This window comes from Phacochoerus africanus, chromosome 10 (genome assembly GCF_016906955.1).
Source record: "Phacochoerus africanus isolate WHEZ1 chromosome 10, ROS_Pafr_v1, whole genome shotgun sequence".
Taxonomy (NCBI): domain Eukaryota; kingdom Metazoa; phylum Chordata; class Mammalia; order Artiodactyla; family Suidae; genus Phacochoerus; species Phacochoerus africanus.
The window spans coordinates 112,416,418-112,432,724 of NC_062553.1; the positions used below are offsets into that span (position 1 = coordinate 112,416,418).

Sequence of the window (16,307 nt, forward strand, 5' to 3'; positions counted from 1 at the left end):
GGATACGCCCACAAAAAAATCCAGAACTTGTAGGACAAATCAGTAAATTTCATCTTATGTTTACAATAATAATCTCACAAACTCTTCCTCTTTTCTCAGAGTCAGATGCACAGGTTGAGAAGCAGATGCAGAGAAAGGAGCCCTCCTTTAGTCATTTACTTGTGTTAAAGGGGAGAGAAATACTGTTCACTTTTGTTCTGCAATGCCCCCAGGTGGCTTGGTCTCAGCTGGAGACTTCCTCACTCTCAAGTGCAAGCAGCAGTAGAAACATTTCGAGATTTATTTTTTGCTATATGATTTTCCCAACAATTCAGTTTCTATTTAAAACCAAGAATCTTGTCACTTGAAATCAAAATATTTTCTCCATGCCCTAGTATTCCCACAGTTCACTTTTTAGCTCAAACATCCTGTTAAGAACCAAAATCAATATTAGTTGCTCTTACTGTGTAACAAATTACCCCAACACTTAGTGGCTTAATACAGTAAACAACATCTTGCATAATCTCCATAAGTCAGAAATTCAGGAGCAGTTTAGCTAGACGGCTCATGGGATCCAGGTCCCATGAGATTGCAATTGCGATGTTGATCAGGGCTGCAGTCATCTGAAGGCATGCCTGGGGGTGGAGGTTCAGTTTCTGAGGTGGCCAACTCGTGCCTAGCAAGCTACTGCTCTCCATTGCCAAGAGCACTCAGTTCCTTGTTATATAGGCCTCTTAACGGAGTGCTTAAGCATTCTTATGCATAGCAGCTGCATTCCCCCAGAAAAGACAATCTCTCAAGCCATTAGAGTTTATGTATATGGCAGGGGATTCATGTGGTCTTTGCCCAGGTTTTCACACAGTTTTAAAATTTTTTTCATTTATTTATTTTTTTTCTTTTTATGGCTGCCCCTGCGGCATATGGAAGTTTCCAGGCTAGGAGCAATGCCAGATCCTTAACCCACCCAGAAAGGCCAGGGATGGAACCAGAATCTTCATGGATGCAAATCAGGTTCATTAACCACTGAGCCACGACGGGAACTCCTCTGGCAGCTTTTCATCTGATCGTTTTTGTAGCTGTGGATGATCCTCACCTAGATTCATCTCTTCCTGAGGGGTCGCAGGATGCTAAGAGGCTGATTTTATCATTTCTTCATCAATTATTAACAGAAATAAAGAACTTTCCTTCATTTAAAAAATATTTTTATTTAAATCCTTTCTTACCCTTGTCCTTTTTAATGCTTAAATCGTCTCATCTTTGGCTTGTGAGAGCCCCTTCGAACTTGGTCCTGTATCTTTTAATACGTTCACTATCCTCTGATAGCTTCCTTGCTTTCTGACACAAGATGCCTTTATCTGACATATCTTATACATTTTTTGCCTCAGCTCTTTCTTTAAGGTGCCCTTGTTTCTTTTAGTTGGAAAGAGTATGTAAAGAACACAATCTCAGGGTTCCCGTCATGGCTCAGTGGTTAACGAATCCAACTAGGAACCACAAGGTTTCAGGTTCGATCCCTGGCCTCACTCAGTGGGTTAAGGATCCGGCGTTGCCATGAGCTGTGGTGTAGGTCACAGACATGGCTCGGATCCTGTGTTGCTGTGGCTGTGGCGTAGGCCAGCAGCTACAGCTCAGATTAGACCCCTAGCCTGGGAACCTCCATGTGCCGCAGGTGTGGCCCTCAAAAGACAAAAAAAAAAAAAAATACAATCTCACACTAAGGGATGGTCATTGCTCCTGGATTATCATGCCTTCCTTATCAGTGGACAGAGACAGGAAGTATATATTTTTAGGAAGAAAAATAATCATGGTTTGTACTGATATGACATTCAAAGTTAAGACTACAGAGTTTATGCTTCTTTGAATTTAAATGTGTGCCTCTCCTACCCTGAAATTATGACATTAACATAATTATTTATTTACTTGAGCTTATATACATATGTGTGTATGCATAAAAAAATCTCAAATAAGTGTTAATCTTATTAACAGACTGCTGAATCCTGTTTAAGATTTTGTTTGTATCAGTCTGATGCTATTTTGTTTAGGTATTTACACCTACAGTCATACATGAGGTTGGTCTTTTTGCTGTGCTGCACATATTGGCTGTGCAGATTCTGACTACAGATCACTGGATGATTGTGGAGAAGGTGGGGTGGGATGTAAGGCCTCTGGAGCTTGCAGATAGCTTGCTTTTTAACTGCAGAGGTTCCCTGTACCCTGGGAAGTGGTGTGCACCCGGAATGGTTCTCTGCCTCTCCTGCCCCAGTGTCCACTCCAGGGGCTCTGGGTGAGAGCATGCACTGCAGAGAGACTTCTGTAGGCTTTATCATGGAGCAATGCTGAAGTGATGGGGTACTGGCTCAGCTGTTTTGCCCTTTCTTTAGTTGATCACCTAGTCTATCACTTCTCTCAGATTCTTCTATTTATTTTGTGGTCTCTCTTATTTTGGATACATTTATTTGTTGCCACCTATATCAGTTTAACCTTTCTTAAAACTCCTTTAAGTTTCGCAATTAACCTCTTTCTCTCTATTGAATAGCTTCCAGTAAATCTTCACTCTTGGTATCCTGTTGATAGACTCCCTCTTCATTTTTCACTGGTGCAATGAAATCATTTTTATTTTTACATTTATTTTCACTGAAATGTTGGGAGGGAAGAGGTGTACAAACTATATCGAATGTTAGTCATTGAGCCATCCCATTCCATTTTATTTTTGCTAACTGCTGACAAATAGGAAAATCGTTTTTTTAAGTTGATTTTTTTATCCAGTTGCTTTAATAAACTTTGACATTAGGTCTAATAGTTTTTCAATTAATTTTATCTAAGTAGACAGTCATTTCATCTGCATACAATGGCAATTTTGTCTTTTCCACTCCAATATTTATAAATGTTTCATGTTTATTGCCTCTAACAATAACAAAAATATTGAAATATAGCATCCTTGGATTTATTCCAGACTCTAATAGGTTTGGCTGTAGTGTTTCACCAGTATATATGGTGTCTACCCTTTATCAGGTTAATGATATTTTTTCTTCTCCTAGATTGCTCACTTTTTTGAAATTAAGAATTGTTAATCTCAGAGTTGCTGTCATGGCTCAGCAGTTAATGAATCTGACTAGCATCCATGAGGACGCAGGTTTGTTCCCTGGCCTCACTCAGTGGGTTCAGGATCCGGCGTCACTGTGAGCTGCAGTGTAGGTTGCAGACGCAGCTTGGATCTGGTGTTGCTGTGGCTGTGGTGTAGGTGAGCAGCTGCAACTCTGATTCGACCCCTAGCCTGGGAACCTCCATATGCTGTGGGTGAGGCCCTAAAAAAGCAAAAAAAAAAAAAGAATTGTTAATCTCATATCAAATACCTTATCCATAGCTTGTAATATAATTATACAAGGATTCTCTATTTAATCTATGATTTTAATCAATTAGAGTTTTAAATACTGAATTATAAATAGATATCTCAATGTTGAACATCCCTCTATTTCTGAAATGGTCCCCACTTAGTCATGATAAGTTATTCTTTTACTATACTGTGGTTTATTGTGTATTCTTTTACTACATTGTGACTTGTGGTATATGGCTTGCTAATATTTTATTTGAGATTATTCCATGTATATTAATACTTAAGTTTAGCTTATGGATTTATTCAGAGGCTTATCCAGTTTTGCTTAAGTGTATCAGAGTATTGCTAATAAGTTGGAAACCATTTATCTTTTTTGTGTGTTCTGGAAAATTTAACAGAAGAATGCTCTCAAAGAAGTTGGTAAAACTTAAATATTTTAGAGGTTTAAAATTTTTAGCTTTTCCATTTCTTCTTAGCTATTAATTTATTTGAATTTTCTCTCTTTCTGAGTCAATTCTAAATTTTATTTTCCTTGAAATTTTCTTCCATATCTTCAGATTATTGATAAATTACAAATGATTTTATCACTTAAGGGGTCTAAGTGACAAGCCACCAAACCACCTCTGGCTAACTTTAGTAAAAAAAAAATTCATTTGGAAGATAATAGGATGCTCGTAATACTGACAGGTGGCTAAGCAACTAGCTTAAGAACTAATAATACTTATCAAGGCCAAAAGAAATCAAAGGAAGCTTATCTCATAGCCAAAACAATCTGACCTATGTGCTGCTGCTGCAATAAACCATTCACAACTGTTTCTTCTGTTCTTTTATCACTTAAGATTCAAAGACCAGAGAGAGACTCTTTGATTTAGACCCTGGGCTATAAAAGGGCATGGAAGGAGGCTGGATATGGATTTCTCAACTTCCATTTGGAAAGCAGGTGCCTGGAATTACTGTCCCACCAAAACAACTCATAACAGAAGAAAAAGAATTCCACACAGAAAAGTGGGAGCATATTATGAAAGATAATGTTGCCAGCCCCCTAAAAATGTCCACTTTAATAGTTTTTCTTTAAAATTGTTTTACTCTCTTTTTAAAAATGATTTCTCTAAATGACTCATTGTTTTATTTATCAAGACTACTACTTTTTTACTTTCTGATGTATTTACAATTATTTATTATCTTTATTATCTCTTTTCTATCATTTTTATTATTTTGATTATTTTTTAAAATAGTATCCTGAGTTGTATGCTTAGTCCAGTTTTTTCAGTGCTTTTTTTGGTTATAAAATGTTTAATATAATTTGGATATATAACTGTCTTTTTGTTTTCTTCTGTTCTTTCTAAGCTTAGAAATTCCAACCCCTACCTAAAGTTTAATATCTGTTTCAGGAGCTCCCATTGTGGCTTATCAGGTTACAAACCCAACTAGTATCCATGAGGATGCGGGTTCAATCCCTGGCCTCGCTCAGTGGGTTAAGGATCTGGCATTGCCGCAGCCTGTGGCATAGGCTGCAGATGCAACTTGGATCCCAAGTTGCTGTGGCTGTGGCATAAGCTGGCAGTTGCATCTCCGACTTGACCACTAGCCTGGGAACTTCCATATGCTGCAGGTACAGCCCTAACAAAGAAAAAGAAATATTTGTTTCAATCAAATTTCTCTTAGAGATAAGAAACTTGATTCTACTTTTAGTATATTATAGAGTATAGCAATACAAATTTGGTCAGGAAATCAAATCACTATAAGCATTTTAAACAAAAGAATATTAGAAAATGGGTTGAACAACAGTATACATTTATTGTTTTTTTCATAGGACTTATCTCACAACTTCTGCCATAATAAAGTCTGAAGAGCTCTGAGTATTATCTGGACTTCCTGTAAAACATTGCATCGGTTTTTTTTTTTTTGTTTTTTTTTTTACATTGATGGCATTATCTTAATCAGAGCAGATAAGCAAAAGGTGACTAGCAGGCCAAATGCCTTGATAAGACACTCATGCTCCTCATGGCAGGCAATAAATCCTAGCACATCAGTAAAATTTTAGGAAAACAGTGCTCAGAAACTTTCCAGGACATATTCTCTAGAGTAAAGGACAAATTATTTTGTCTTGTACTTCATTTCACAAAGAAGGAAGCACAAAACTTATCCTTTCTGGGAATACTCCCTTTGGGGAATGTTTGATTTGGGAGCAAATATTTCACACCGAAGAATACTGCTCTGGCTACCAGGGCAGGAAAGAGTTCTGCAGTAATCCAGAGTCCTATGGTATTGGAAGTATCCATGGTGAGAAAAAACATTGCAGTGTCTGAGGAAGACCCAGTGGGAGAACTCTAATATAGGACCCTGGAGTTCTGGAATGAGGCCATGCCATCTGCAGCAGAGAATTTTATATTCTTTTTGAGAAACGACTTCTGCACTACTGGACCCTGGCAAATGTGGAATAATTGAACTTGACACTATGTCATCATGTGGCAGAAATGTCCACTATGAGCTGGAATCCTAGCAGACCCATGAAGCACAAGATTGAGCAGGCCCGGCAAAAATCTAAGATGAAAGTGTTACACCTGGAACCAAATACAAGCAGGAGCAAAGGGCACAAGCAAAGTACATGAGCAGGTGACCCAGATTTCCTCCTTTCCCCCGAAGCCAAACTGTTGCACCCCTGTTCCTTCCTCAACTCACACCTATGGCTCTAGGGGAAACCCTATGACCAGCTGAAGGGAGGAGGGAAAAGTTTGGGTTTGGTTCACAGATTGGTTGGTTCAGTGTGTAGGTGCAGCCCCCAAATAGCAGCTGCATTACAGCCACAGATAGGAATCGCTCTGGCGAAGTCAATGGCGAAGAAAAGTCCTCCCAGTAGGCAGAGCTTCAGGCGGTACACCTGGCCATCCACTGTGTATGGAAAAATAAGTGGCCTGAGGTTAGACTCTATATGGAGTCACAGGCAATAGGAATTGCCTCATCATCTTTTTTCCTAGAATGAAAAATATGCAAAGATTAAGAACAAGAAGGCCTGGGATAGAAACATATAGATGTACATATAGGAGTAGGGATGAAATGTGAAAACTTGTATCAGGTGTTAATGCCCACTAGAGAGAAGTCACTAAATAACCAACAAGATGACTCGGCCGATTGATATCAGCCATTCTTAGTCATCAGCCACCCTGGTACTTGCACCACGGGCACAAGAATAAAGTGGTCATGGTAGCAGAGATGGAAGCTATCTGGGAGGTCAATAGGACAGACCCCAAAGATTTATTTAGCTGCTACCATCAACAAATGTCCATCTGACAGCAACAGAGATCAATGCTGAGCCCCTTAGATGGTGCAACTCATCAAGGATACCAACTAGCCACGGTTGGTTCTTTCAACCTTAAAAAGGGCCAGTGGTGCATTCTCACAGGAACAGACACATATTGCAGGTAAGGATGTACTTTTCCTGCGGGCAGGGCTTCAGGATCATGAGCCAAAGGATTACAGATTATTTAATCCTCCACCAGGGGATCCCATAAAACATCCTGCCAGACAAAGGATATGGTGAGAGTGAGCCTATGACCATGCAACCCACTGGTCATATCACATACTGGGGCATTCTGAAGCTCGCAGCCTTATGGAGCATTGGAGCAGCCTGCTAAATGCAGAGCTGAGGTGCTACTTAAAGGGCAATACTCAGGGAGCACTGGTGCTGTCCTCCAGGAAGCAGTATGTGCATTGAATCAAAGGACCTTCATATAGCATCATACCCCAACAGAGAGAAGACACAGGTCTGGGAGCCAAGGAACAGAGGCAAGAATGACCACATTCACCATCTCTTTCAGCGGCCAACTGGAGGCTTTCTGATTTTGGTCCCCACAACTGTGTACTCTGCAGGGTTAGAGGTCTCTTCGTCAAAGGAAGCACACTTTTGTCCTGGGGCACAGCAGGAATCCCACTGAATCATAAGCTAAACCATCTGTGTGGTGCACACTGAGCTGTTTCTGTCTAGGGGCCATTAGGGAAGAAGTGGTGTGACCATCTTAACAGGTGTTCAAGAGGAAGCGGGGCTGCTGTTAAGCAGTGAGAGTAGGGAGGCATGTGTATGGAACCATGTGAGCTCCTTGGGTGCCTTTTGTGACAGGAAAGGGCTAGAAACAACTGCTCTGAAAAGGGAATGGTAATTGGGATCAGATTACTCCTGGAAGAGGTCATGGGTCAGGACACCAGGTTTGCCACTGGGGCCAGCAGAGGTGGAAGCTCAGGGCAAAGGGAATCTGGAATGGATAGAAAGGAGGCAGAGGATGAGTATTAACTGCAGCCCCAAGATCAATTGCAAGGGCAGGTTCGCTCCCCCGCTCCAACCTCTCTCTTGAATTCTCTCTCAGGAAGAAGGGCCTACTAAAATTCTGAAGGAGCCACCCTTGAAGCATATAGGGAAAGTAGATCTAAAAGGTGCAAATAGTGGACTCTGAAAGACAGGGAGATGAGTTTCCCAGATCCCCTTCATGGAGGGTCTGGCTGCCTAGCTGTTTAAGTGTGGTCAGCAAGCCTTCCTTCAGACAGCAACTAATTGTCAGAACCTCCAGGGTCTGCCTCAGCTACAGAGAGCTGCCTCAACTAAGAGCATGCATTTCCTGGGCAACCCTCACCAGGGGACTGAGCAAGGCAGGCAAGATCCAGCCATCTCTGCCTGATCCTTGGGCACTGTGACAGGCCACACTCAACTCCAGAGCTCCCCATGAGCTGGCCAAGGCTTTGTCGAACCCACACTGCAGCCAGATTTCTCTTTCTGCTCCCTCCTGTGTCTCCTTCCTTTCCCAGGAGTTGATTGCTGATATGCATCTCACACCCCAAACTCTGCTTCAGGAGAATCCAAACTGTGACAGAATTTCTGCTTAGAAAAAATAATTTGATCGCAGGACAACCTATGAATGATAAAGGAACTGTTCTGTCGAGGATTTTTTATGTGTTCAGCAGAAGCTTCAATATGATGGGCTTTTATTTCTTACTATCTCCTCATCGTCATCCTTAAAGAAAAATATAATTCTATTTTGCCCAAACATAAGAAACTTTCTTCCTCTTCTCTAGAAAACAGAATGAGGCTTTGTTCAATACCAAGGTGGGGCATCAGATTCCTCTGCTGGAAACACAGTCCCTATTGCTCGCCTCCCTCAGCTATTTACCAAGCCCTTTTTTTGGTTTCACTTACGGTAAAACTCTGGATTTTAGCCAGCTTCTCCACGAGTTCAAAAGTACAAAGCTCTGTAGGAGGCTTGCTCTTTTTAAATATTTTTTCAAGAGGTTAAAGATTAAATTTCAAAAGAATATCTGGGGTGCGGAAGAGTTCACAATAGAGACACAGACCCTGATGTTCTCCAACATGAAGCTTGCTCATGTTATTCTGTTACTTTTGTGCTTCTATTTAAGTTTTTGCAAGGTAAGTAATTCACTATTTATACTATTTTAAGTAGGTATTTTCAATATTATAAAAACAGAAAAAATCTTAAAGATATTATTATGAGTTAAGGATTACATCATTTAGATGCCAACAATGGCAGTATCGACTCAGGAGCAACGATTTTATGTTAATATCTTGAAGAAAGAGCTTTAAGTTGCTTTTTTTCATCTGCTCTTATCTGTGCATAGAAATTGAACTGAATGAGGATTTTGCTAATATAGACCTATGATTTACAGCAATTATTTAATCAGTAAACATGTATCAAGCTCCCTCTATGTGCAAGGTATAGTGCCGGGCACATGGCAAGGCTGACCTCTCCTTCAGTAGCCTTTTGGTACCGTTGTAGAAAGAGTATATAATATGCCAATGAGAAAATACTAAGCAAGATTTAAATAACATCTGAAAACACAAGAGAAGGAACCGTTGCAAGACTGTATGCATTTAATTGCCCCCAAAATGGTACAAATAGCACTGCCTAGGGATTTTAATGAGAGGAAAAATCTCTTCCTACTAGGAGGTCAGGAAGTGTTTATGGGCCAAGTGGCATTTGAGCTAGACCTATAATTCTGTATTTGATTTGATCAGTGGAGAGAAAGAGAAAGTGATTTTTCAGCCTGGAGAAGCAGCAAGTGCTATCGCCGAAAGATGGCACAGCATTAGGCTTCCCCAGATGGATAAATCCATTTAATCAGAGTGAAGACTCTGTAGGCAACTCAGGGAGTTAAAACCAAAATGACAGGTTGTAGCCAGTCTGGAAGGTGGTCTATTAATGTTAGAAATGTTTAAGACATTTTGGATACTTATTGATGATTGCCTATTTTTGTGATCAAAGCATTCTGAAAAATTCCAAAAAATGTTTTGTTTTAATGCCTGTTTATAGCAGCAAATATTTAAAGGAAACTAAGAAAAGAGAATTACATACTCTGTTTCTTGTAAATTCCAAAATATATATGCAGTGTTTATAGTAGAGAACAAATGGAAATAAAGTACACATTGATGAGAAATTGATTAAATTGTTATATGTCCATAGATGAATTATCATGTAGCCATTAAAATGGTGCTTTTGTATTTATCGAAATAAGGCCCTCACTGGAGTTCCCACTGTGGCGCAATAGATTAGGAATCTGACTGCAGCAGCTCTGGTGGCTGCAGAGGTGTGGGTTCAGTCCCTGCCCCTGTGCAGTGGATTAAAGGATCCAGTGTTGCCATAGCTGCAGCTTGGATTCAATCCCTGGCCCAGGAACTTCTACATGCCACAGGTACGGCCATAAAAAGAAAAGGAAAAAAAAAAAACCAAAAAACCCTCACTAAAATCTTATTTTTGCTAAAGAGAAAAATACATATATATGTGTTTGTGTTTGCACACACACACATTTAACTGCTTATATAAAAGGCATTTTAAAAGGTCTTAGAGGGTGTAGTGTATATAAAACATGTAATAGTTGATATCTCTGAGTAATGAGATTACTAGTGATTTTTATTTTTATACATTTATGAATTTCAGAATTCAGAAATTCTGTTTTATTCATTCTTCAATTTTCTTTTTAAAATACCAATACCAATTTTTAATAAGAAAAATTTGTTTCTTGAAAAAAAAAAAAAGATATTTTAGCCCACATTGTGGGTTCCTGGAACAAACAGAATAAAAAACAAAACTGAAAGTAGTAATTTTCACCCACACAAAGGAAAAGAGCCTCTTTCTTTTACTGAATAATCCCTCTAACAATAAAGTTGCCTTCATTCCTTTAAGAAACAGCCGTTAGTATCATATCTGTGAAAATTTCAGAACTTCCTAAAATATTGGTTGATGAAAGAAAATGGAATCACACCTGCTGTTAAATAACCATTTTTTTTTTCATCCTGACCTTTTTATTGTTGAAATTAAAAAATAAAAGATACTTAAATACAATGGTGGACATATAGGGCAAAACAGAATCATAAAATTTAATGCTGAATTTAAGCTGTGCACTCAATGTCTGGGTCTCCAAATCGGCTTTGAACCCAAAACCGCTTAGACATGGGTGTGTTCACAGTTAACAGCAGTTGGCTTAGAGGCAAGAGAATGGTTGAAGTTGTTCCAGTTGAAGAAACAACCATTTTTTAAGTGCAGGTATCCACAGAGAACAACATAAATGTGTCTCAAGTTGTTTTAAAAATGTATCTATATTTTCAATATGAAATGAAGTATATACAGCTGTTATTTTGAAAGCTGGGAGCAGATTTCCTTCTAGGGATTAAAACGCCTGGTCCTTTTTTATATGAAAACATTTTGATGGACTGATTTGGAGGTGGATTATGTCAGTGATAGGGCTGGCTGGCAGTGGAATAGACTTGAGTTGTTCTGAAGAGTGCAATGGGCATTCTGGTTTTATTGAACCAGGCAAAGAGGTTAGGGGACTCAGGAAAGAGTGGGAGAGGAGCTGAGTGCACGGGGGAGTGGTTGCTTGATCAGTGACCAAGGAATATCAAAGAACAGGGAGGACAGATGTTTCATTCCACATAGTTACTTACTGTGCTAGTACTGTGCTGTGACAGAATCCCTGATTGAAACCTTAAATTTTTATTTTACTCTAAAAGCATATTTCAAACCTAGGTTTATGTGGGTAGCATTTTCGAGAGAACCCGGATACTGCGTTGCTGTGGCTATAGCTCCGATTCGACCCCTATCCAGGGAACTTCCATATACTTCATAAACTTCAGGTTCAGCCCTAAAATACAAAAAAAAAAAAAAAAAAAGCCCTGTGTATACTGTGGAATTTAGGAAGCAACACAACGCACATTCCCAAAGCAGGATGCAGCTGAAAAAAAACTAAGACCCTAAGCCTACACCTCTAGGCTCAATTGGAGCATGAAGTAAAGGCTAAGACAGAATTATAAATGGCCTGGCCCAGGGTTGCCCTTGCACAGAGCCAATTTGCAAGGCCTGGGAGAGGGTTTTCTCACAATTTGAAAGGTTTCTTTCTTATTTTTTTCTTTCTTTCTCTTTTTTCTCCTCTCTCTGTCTTTCCCTTTCTCTTCCTCTCATTCTCTCTCCCTCTCCCCCTCCCCCTCCCCCTCCCTCCCTCTCTCTCTCTCTCTCCCTCTCTCTCTCTCTCCTCTCTCTCTCTCTCTCTCTCTCTCTCTCTCTCGCTTTCATTCCTTATGTTCAAGGAAATCCTTTGTCTAATCACTAGCTGAATACAAGGTGAAGAAACAGAGACTTCAGAGACCACAGGTGACAAAAAACACCAAACTTTACAAAAACTAACTTCTTTTGAAAAGTTAGTAAACAGCTACAGTCTATAGAAAGCATGAGAAGCAAGCCCTGACGAGAAGGAAGAATTTGATTTCAAGCGTTACTACATTATAATTTTCAAAATGTCTAGTCTTCAACGAAAATTGTGAAGCATGCAATGAACCAAGAAAATATGGCCCATTCACAGGAGAAATTAACAGAAATGATCCCCGAGGAAGAACAGACCTTGAACTTACCGGACAAAGACCTAAAGTCCACGGTCTTAAATATGTTCAAAGAGCTAAAGGAAACCAGGAGAATGATGTATGAGCAAATAGGGAATATCAATGAGATATAAATTGTAAAAGGAATTAGACTGAAAAGTATAACAATGAACTCTGCCAGGCTGGCCCGTTCTCCTAGCTGTGCAGGGAAGCAAAAGGACAAACCCAGCTGCAAGAGTACTCTCCAGTATCTCCTAATGTCACATCCGCTGACTTCCTTTCTTTTCTTTTTTTTTTCTTTTTTTTTTTTTTTTTGTCTTTTTGCCATTTCTTGGGCCACTCCCGTGGCATATGGAGATTCCCAGGCTAGGGGTCCAATTGGAACTGTAGCCGCCAGCCTACACCAGAGCCACAGCAACTCGGGATCTGAGCCGAGTCTGCAACCTACACTACAGCTCATGGCAACGCCTGATCCTTAACCCACCGAACGAGGCCAGGGTTCGAACCCGCAACCTCATGGTTCCTAGTGAGATTCGCTAACCACTGAGCCTCGACGGGAATTCCGCTGACTTCCTATTGACCAGAACAAGTCACTGGCTGGGCCCTGAGTCTAGAGGTAGGAATATATGCCCTACCTCCCATAAGAGGCACAGAAAGGATGGGATAGATGGAAGAACTGGGGCCACGTGCAATCTACCACAGTCAGCATCATACTAGCGTTTGTATAGGATCTCAAGTGTTCGTATGTGCTTTCCCATGCGGTTTGCATTTGATCCTCACAACAGCTCTGTGAGGATATCGTTTCTATTCTCCACATTTCCTAGAAGAAGAAACAAAACCAAAACGGTAAAGTCATTTACCAAAGATCACACATCTAGTTAGCCATAAAAGGAGAAATTTCTTCATTTTTACAAAAAGCAGAAGGAGAATATGGTGGGTTTTTGCTCCCTTTAGTCATAGTCGATCATTCTTTTTCTTTTGTTTATAGGTTAATTGTGCAAGAAAAAGAAAGAAGGTGGTAACGAAACTAGAGGTAAAGCTATGTAACCGGAATAGGAGTGGAGTGGGAGACTGTTTTGTTTCTTGTTTGTCTTCTAATAACCAGCTGTCCATCTAAAATGGCTTCATCATAGTCCTGCCTAGAATAAAAAGACAAAGTTTATAGCAAAGTGTTTATTACAGCATCGCAAGTGCCAAGGGAAAAAAAAATTTTTAAACCCATCTACAGAAAGAAGGAAACAGCAGCTAAAGGAGCTGAATCATATTTTATAGATGACTAGGCTATCGTCATAATTGCTAAAAATTTTTGTACATGTGCTCCCAGTATATGTGAATATATTTATAAATACTATAGATATATGACTATACAAATAAATCCACTTTAAACATTTTTAAACATGAATACTTTAATAACTTTCACCATTAATCTCAAATAAAAGTGTTATTAAACACTTCATTTTTAAATTTTTTCATTTGATTTTAATGTCATATTAGTTGGAAAAGATAACTCACAAAGAGCAGCATACACAATAATCACATAGGGAGAGGTTCAATAATGATATGAAATGGAAATCTATATTTCAATTAGTCTCTTTAAAGTTACCGCCTGGGGGACAGGGCTAACTTCTCATCATACCCAGTCAGCTTTCCATTTTTTTGAACTTCATGATGCGGCTGAGGAACATCCTCTCTGTGGCTAAAAGTATTGACGCTGCGATTTTCTTGTTTCCTAATATTGCATTTTGGCACTATTTTCCATCCAGCATCATTTCACGTGTCCATTTGCGAAGATTATTTTGGCTAAAATAAGACCCTGTAATTCCTGATGTCCCTTAATCAAGCACATGTGTATGATCCTCCATCTTAAAACAAAAACCTTGTCTTGACCCAATAGTATGCTCCAGTTATCACCCCATCTTGCTGTGCCCCTTTACATCGGAGCTCTCAAAAACAAAATGCTATGCTCCATTTCCCGTTGTCCAGTCCTTCTTGAACCCAGTCAGGCTTGAGTGCCCACCATTCTACTAAAATGACATTTGCGGAGATCACCATCTTACTGGAAAAGTATCATACAGCTGTTGATCACTCCCTCCTTCTCTTCGCTCTGTGCCACCATATTCTCTTGACTTGTCTTTCACTTCACTGGCCACTTCTCATCTCCTTTACTGGTTCTTCATCATCTGCCCAGGCAGATGTTGGGGGGCTCCCATTCTCCTGTGGCTTTATATTTCATTCAGAGAATAAGCCAAAGTCTTTTCAGTAGCCTACAAGTTTCTGCATGATGGATCACACATCCCTCAGATTCTGTGGCTTTATCTCCTGTTCTGCCTTCAGCCTTTCACTCCCCTCCAGCCACACTAGCCCCCTGGATCAAGACACACCATTTACGCTTTTACCTCGCAGCTTTTGCCCTGGCTGTTTCTTCTGACGGTTGACACGTCACCTCTAGAGAGCTTTATGGCTGGCTCACTCATCAGCTCCAAGGCAAACTTTCCCCCAAAGTCTTCCCTGACAACCCTAAACAACATAGCAATCCTCCCCCTTCGCCCTCCGCAATCTCTCTCTCTTACCCTATATGTGTACTTATTACCTTATGTTATACAATGTGTTTATTCTTTTTTCATTTTCCTCTGTCTTTCTACAAAAATGTAAGCTCTGTGACTTTATGCCACTCACTCTTGTATCTCCAGGACCTAGAACAGTGCCCAGCACATAGTAGGCTCTCAATAAATAATGAAAGACTATGCTGTGAGTGCAGGCACAAGTGCCAATCCATATTTAAATATTAGTAAAGATTAATTCCTTCCTACTTTTTCAATAAAACATACAAATTAATAGAATTTCTATTATTTTACCTGCTGGATTATCTTTACACCTCCAGGGGTTAATGAAATCCACTTTGAAAATTATTGGTCAGTAAGAGTGGTTCTCAGTCTTTAGGGAGTATAAGAATCTTTATGGAGTTTGTTTAAAGTACAAATTCCAAGGTCTTCCCCCGACAGTGATTCTGATACAGAAGGTCTATTGCTTGGGTCCAGGAATCTGCATTTGTAAGATGATGCACCTAAGGTGAGTGATGCTAATTGTTTAGGGCCACAGTTGGGAATACTTATCCCTGTATTTGATAGTCTTCTTTTTCAGCTTGTAATTGGCAGGCTCAATAAAAATGGAAAAAACATCTTTAGCATGCCTGCATCAGCTCACTCAAAGCTTACACACAGAATGATTCAGGTCCCATTCTCCCTAGACAAGTGGTTCTCAAGGTTTTAGATTTTTATAAAGACTATATCTGCATAGCTACCTGTGTCAGTCAATCAGTATTGGCTATGCAGCAGTAAGAACCCATCCCAAAATCTCAGCAGCTTGACACAAGAATCAGTTTTGCTCATGCAAAGACTGTGGGTCTGGGTAACTCATCAGTGTATCCTCTATGAGTTGGCCCAACATTCTAGGCTGCTTTGATTCTGTCATTTCTCTGCAGCGCATATTCCCATGATGACCGTGGCAGGGCAAGAGAAAGTTGCATTGTTGAGCACCAGAGATTAAATGCCTCAACTTGAAACCAAAACCTATTACTTCAGCTCACGTTTCATTGGCCAAAGCAAGCCACCATCATGTTCAACCACAAGAAGGAAATGTAATCTTCCCATTTTCTTGGAAGTAGAGTTAAATAAGATTTTAGTAAACAGTATTAGTGTTACACAAAGATAAACATTAAGAGACAAGTTCATGGACATGGAGAATAGACTTGTGGTTGCCAAGTGGGAGGGGGAGAGACTGGGTGGGATAGACTGGGAGTTTGGAGTTAGTAGATGCAAACTATTGCATTTGGAGTGGATAAAGCAGTGAGATCCTGCTGTATAGCAAGGGAACTATATCTAGTCACTTGCAATGGAACATGATAGAGGATAATGTGAGAAAAATAGATATGAATTACCGGGTCACTTTGCTGTACAGCAAAATTTGAAATAACATTGTAAATCAACTATAATAAAAAAATTTTTTAAGAAAAAACCAAAGATAAACATGGAGAAAATACGTAAATCCACCATTCAACATACCGTCAGGAGTTCCCGTCATGGCACAGTGGAAATGAATCCGACTAGGAACCATGAGGTTGCG

General features: G+C 39.8%; 1 protein-coding gene across 2 annotated transcripts in view; it reads left to right on the plus strand.

The window, feature by feature from the left end:
• Positions 1 to 8,512: 8,512 nt before the first annotated feature.
• CFI (complement factor I) overlaps positions 8,513 to 16,307 on the plus strand; it is a 36,551-nt gene continuing 28,756 nt past the window's right edge. The window contains exons 1-2 of one of the 2 annotated variants that reach the window (XM_047799028.1): positions 8,513 to 8,726; positions 13,174 to 13,218. In XM_047799028.1, coding sequence (XP_047654984.1) covers positions 8,658 to 8,726; positions 13,174 to 13,218 — 114 coding nt within the window. In that variant the 5' untranslated portion in view covers positions 8,513 to 8,657. The remainder of the gene's footprint in view (positions 8,727 to 13,173; positions 13,219 to 16,307) is intronic. The other variant, XM_047799029.1, reaches the window with a different exon arrangement.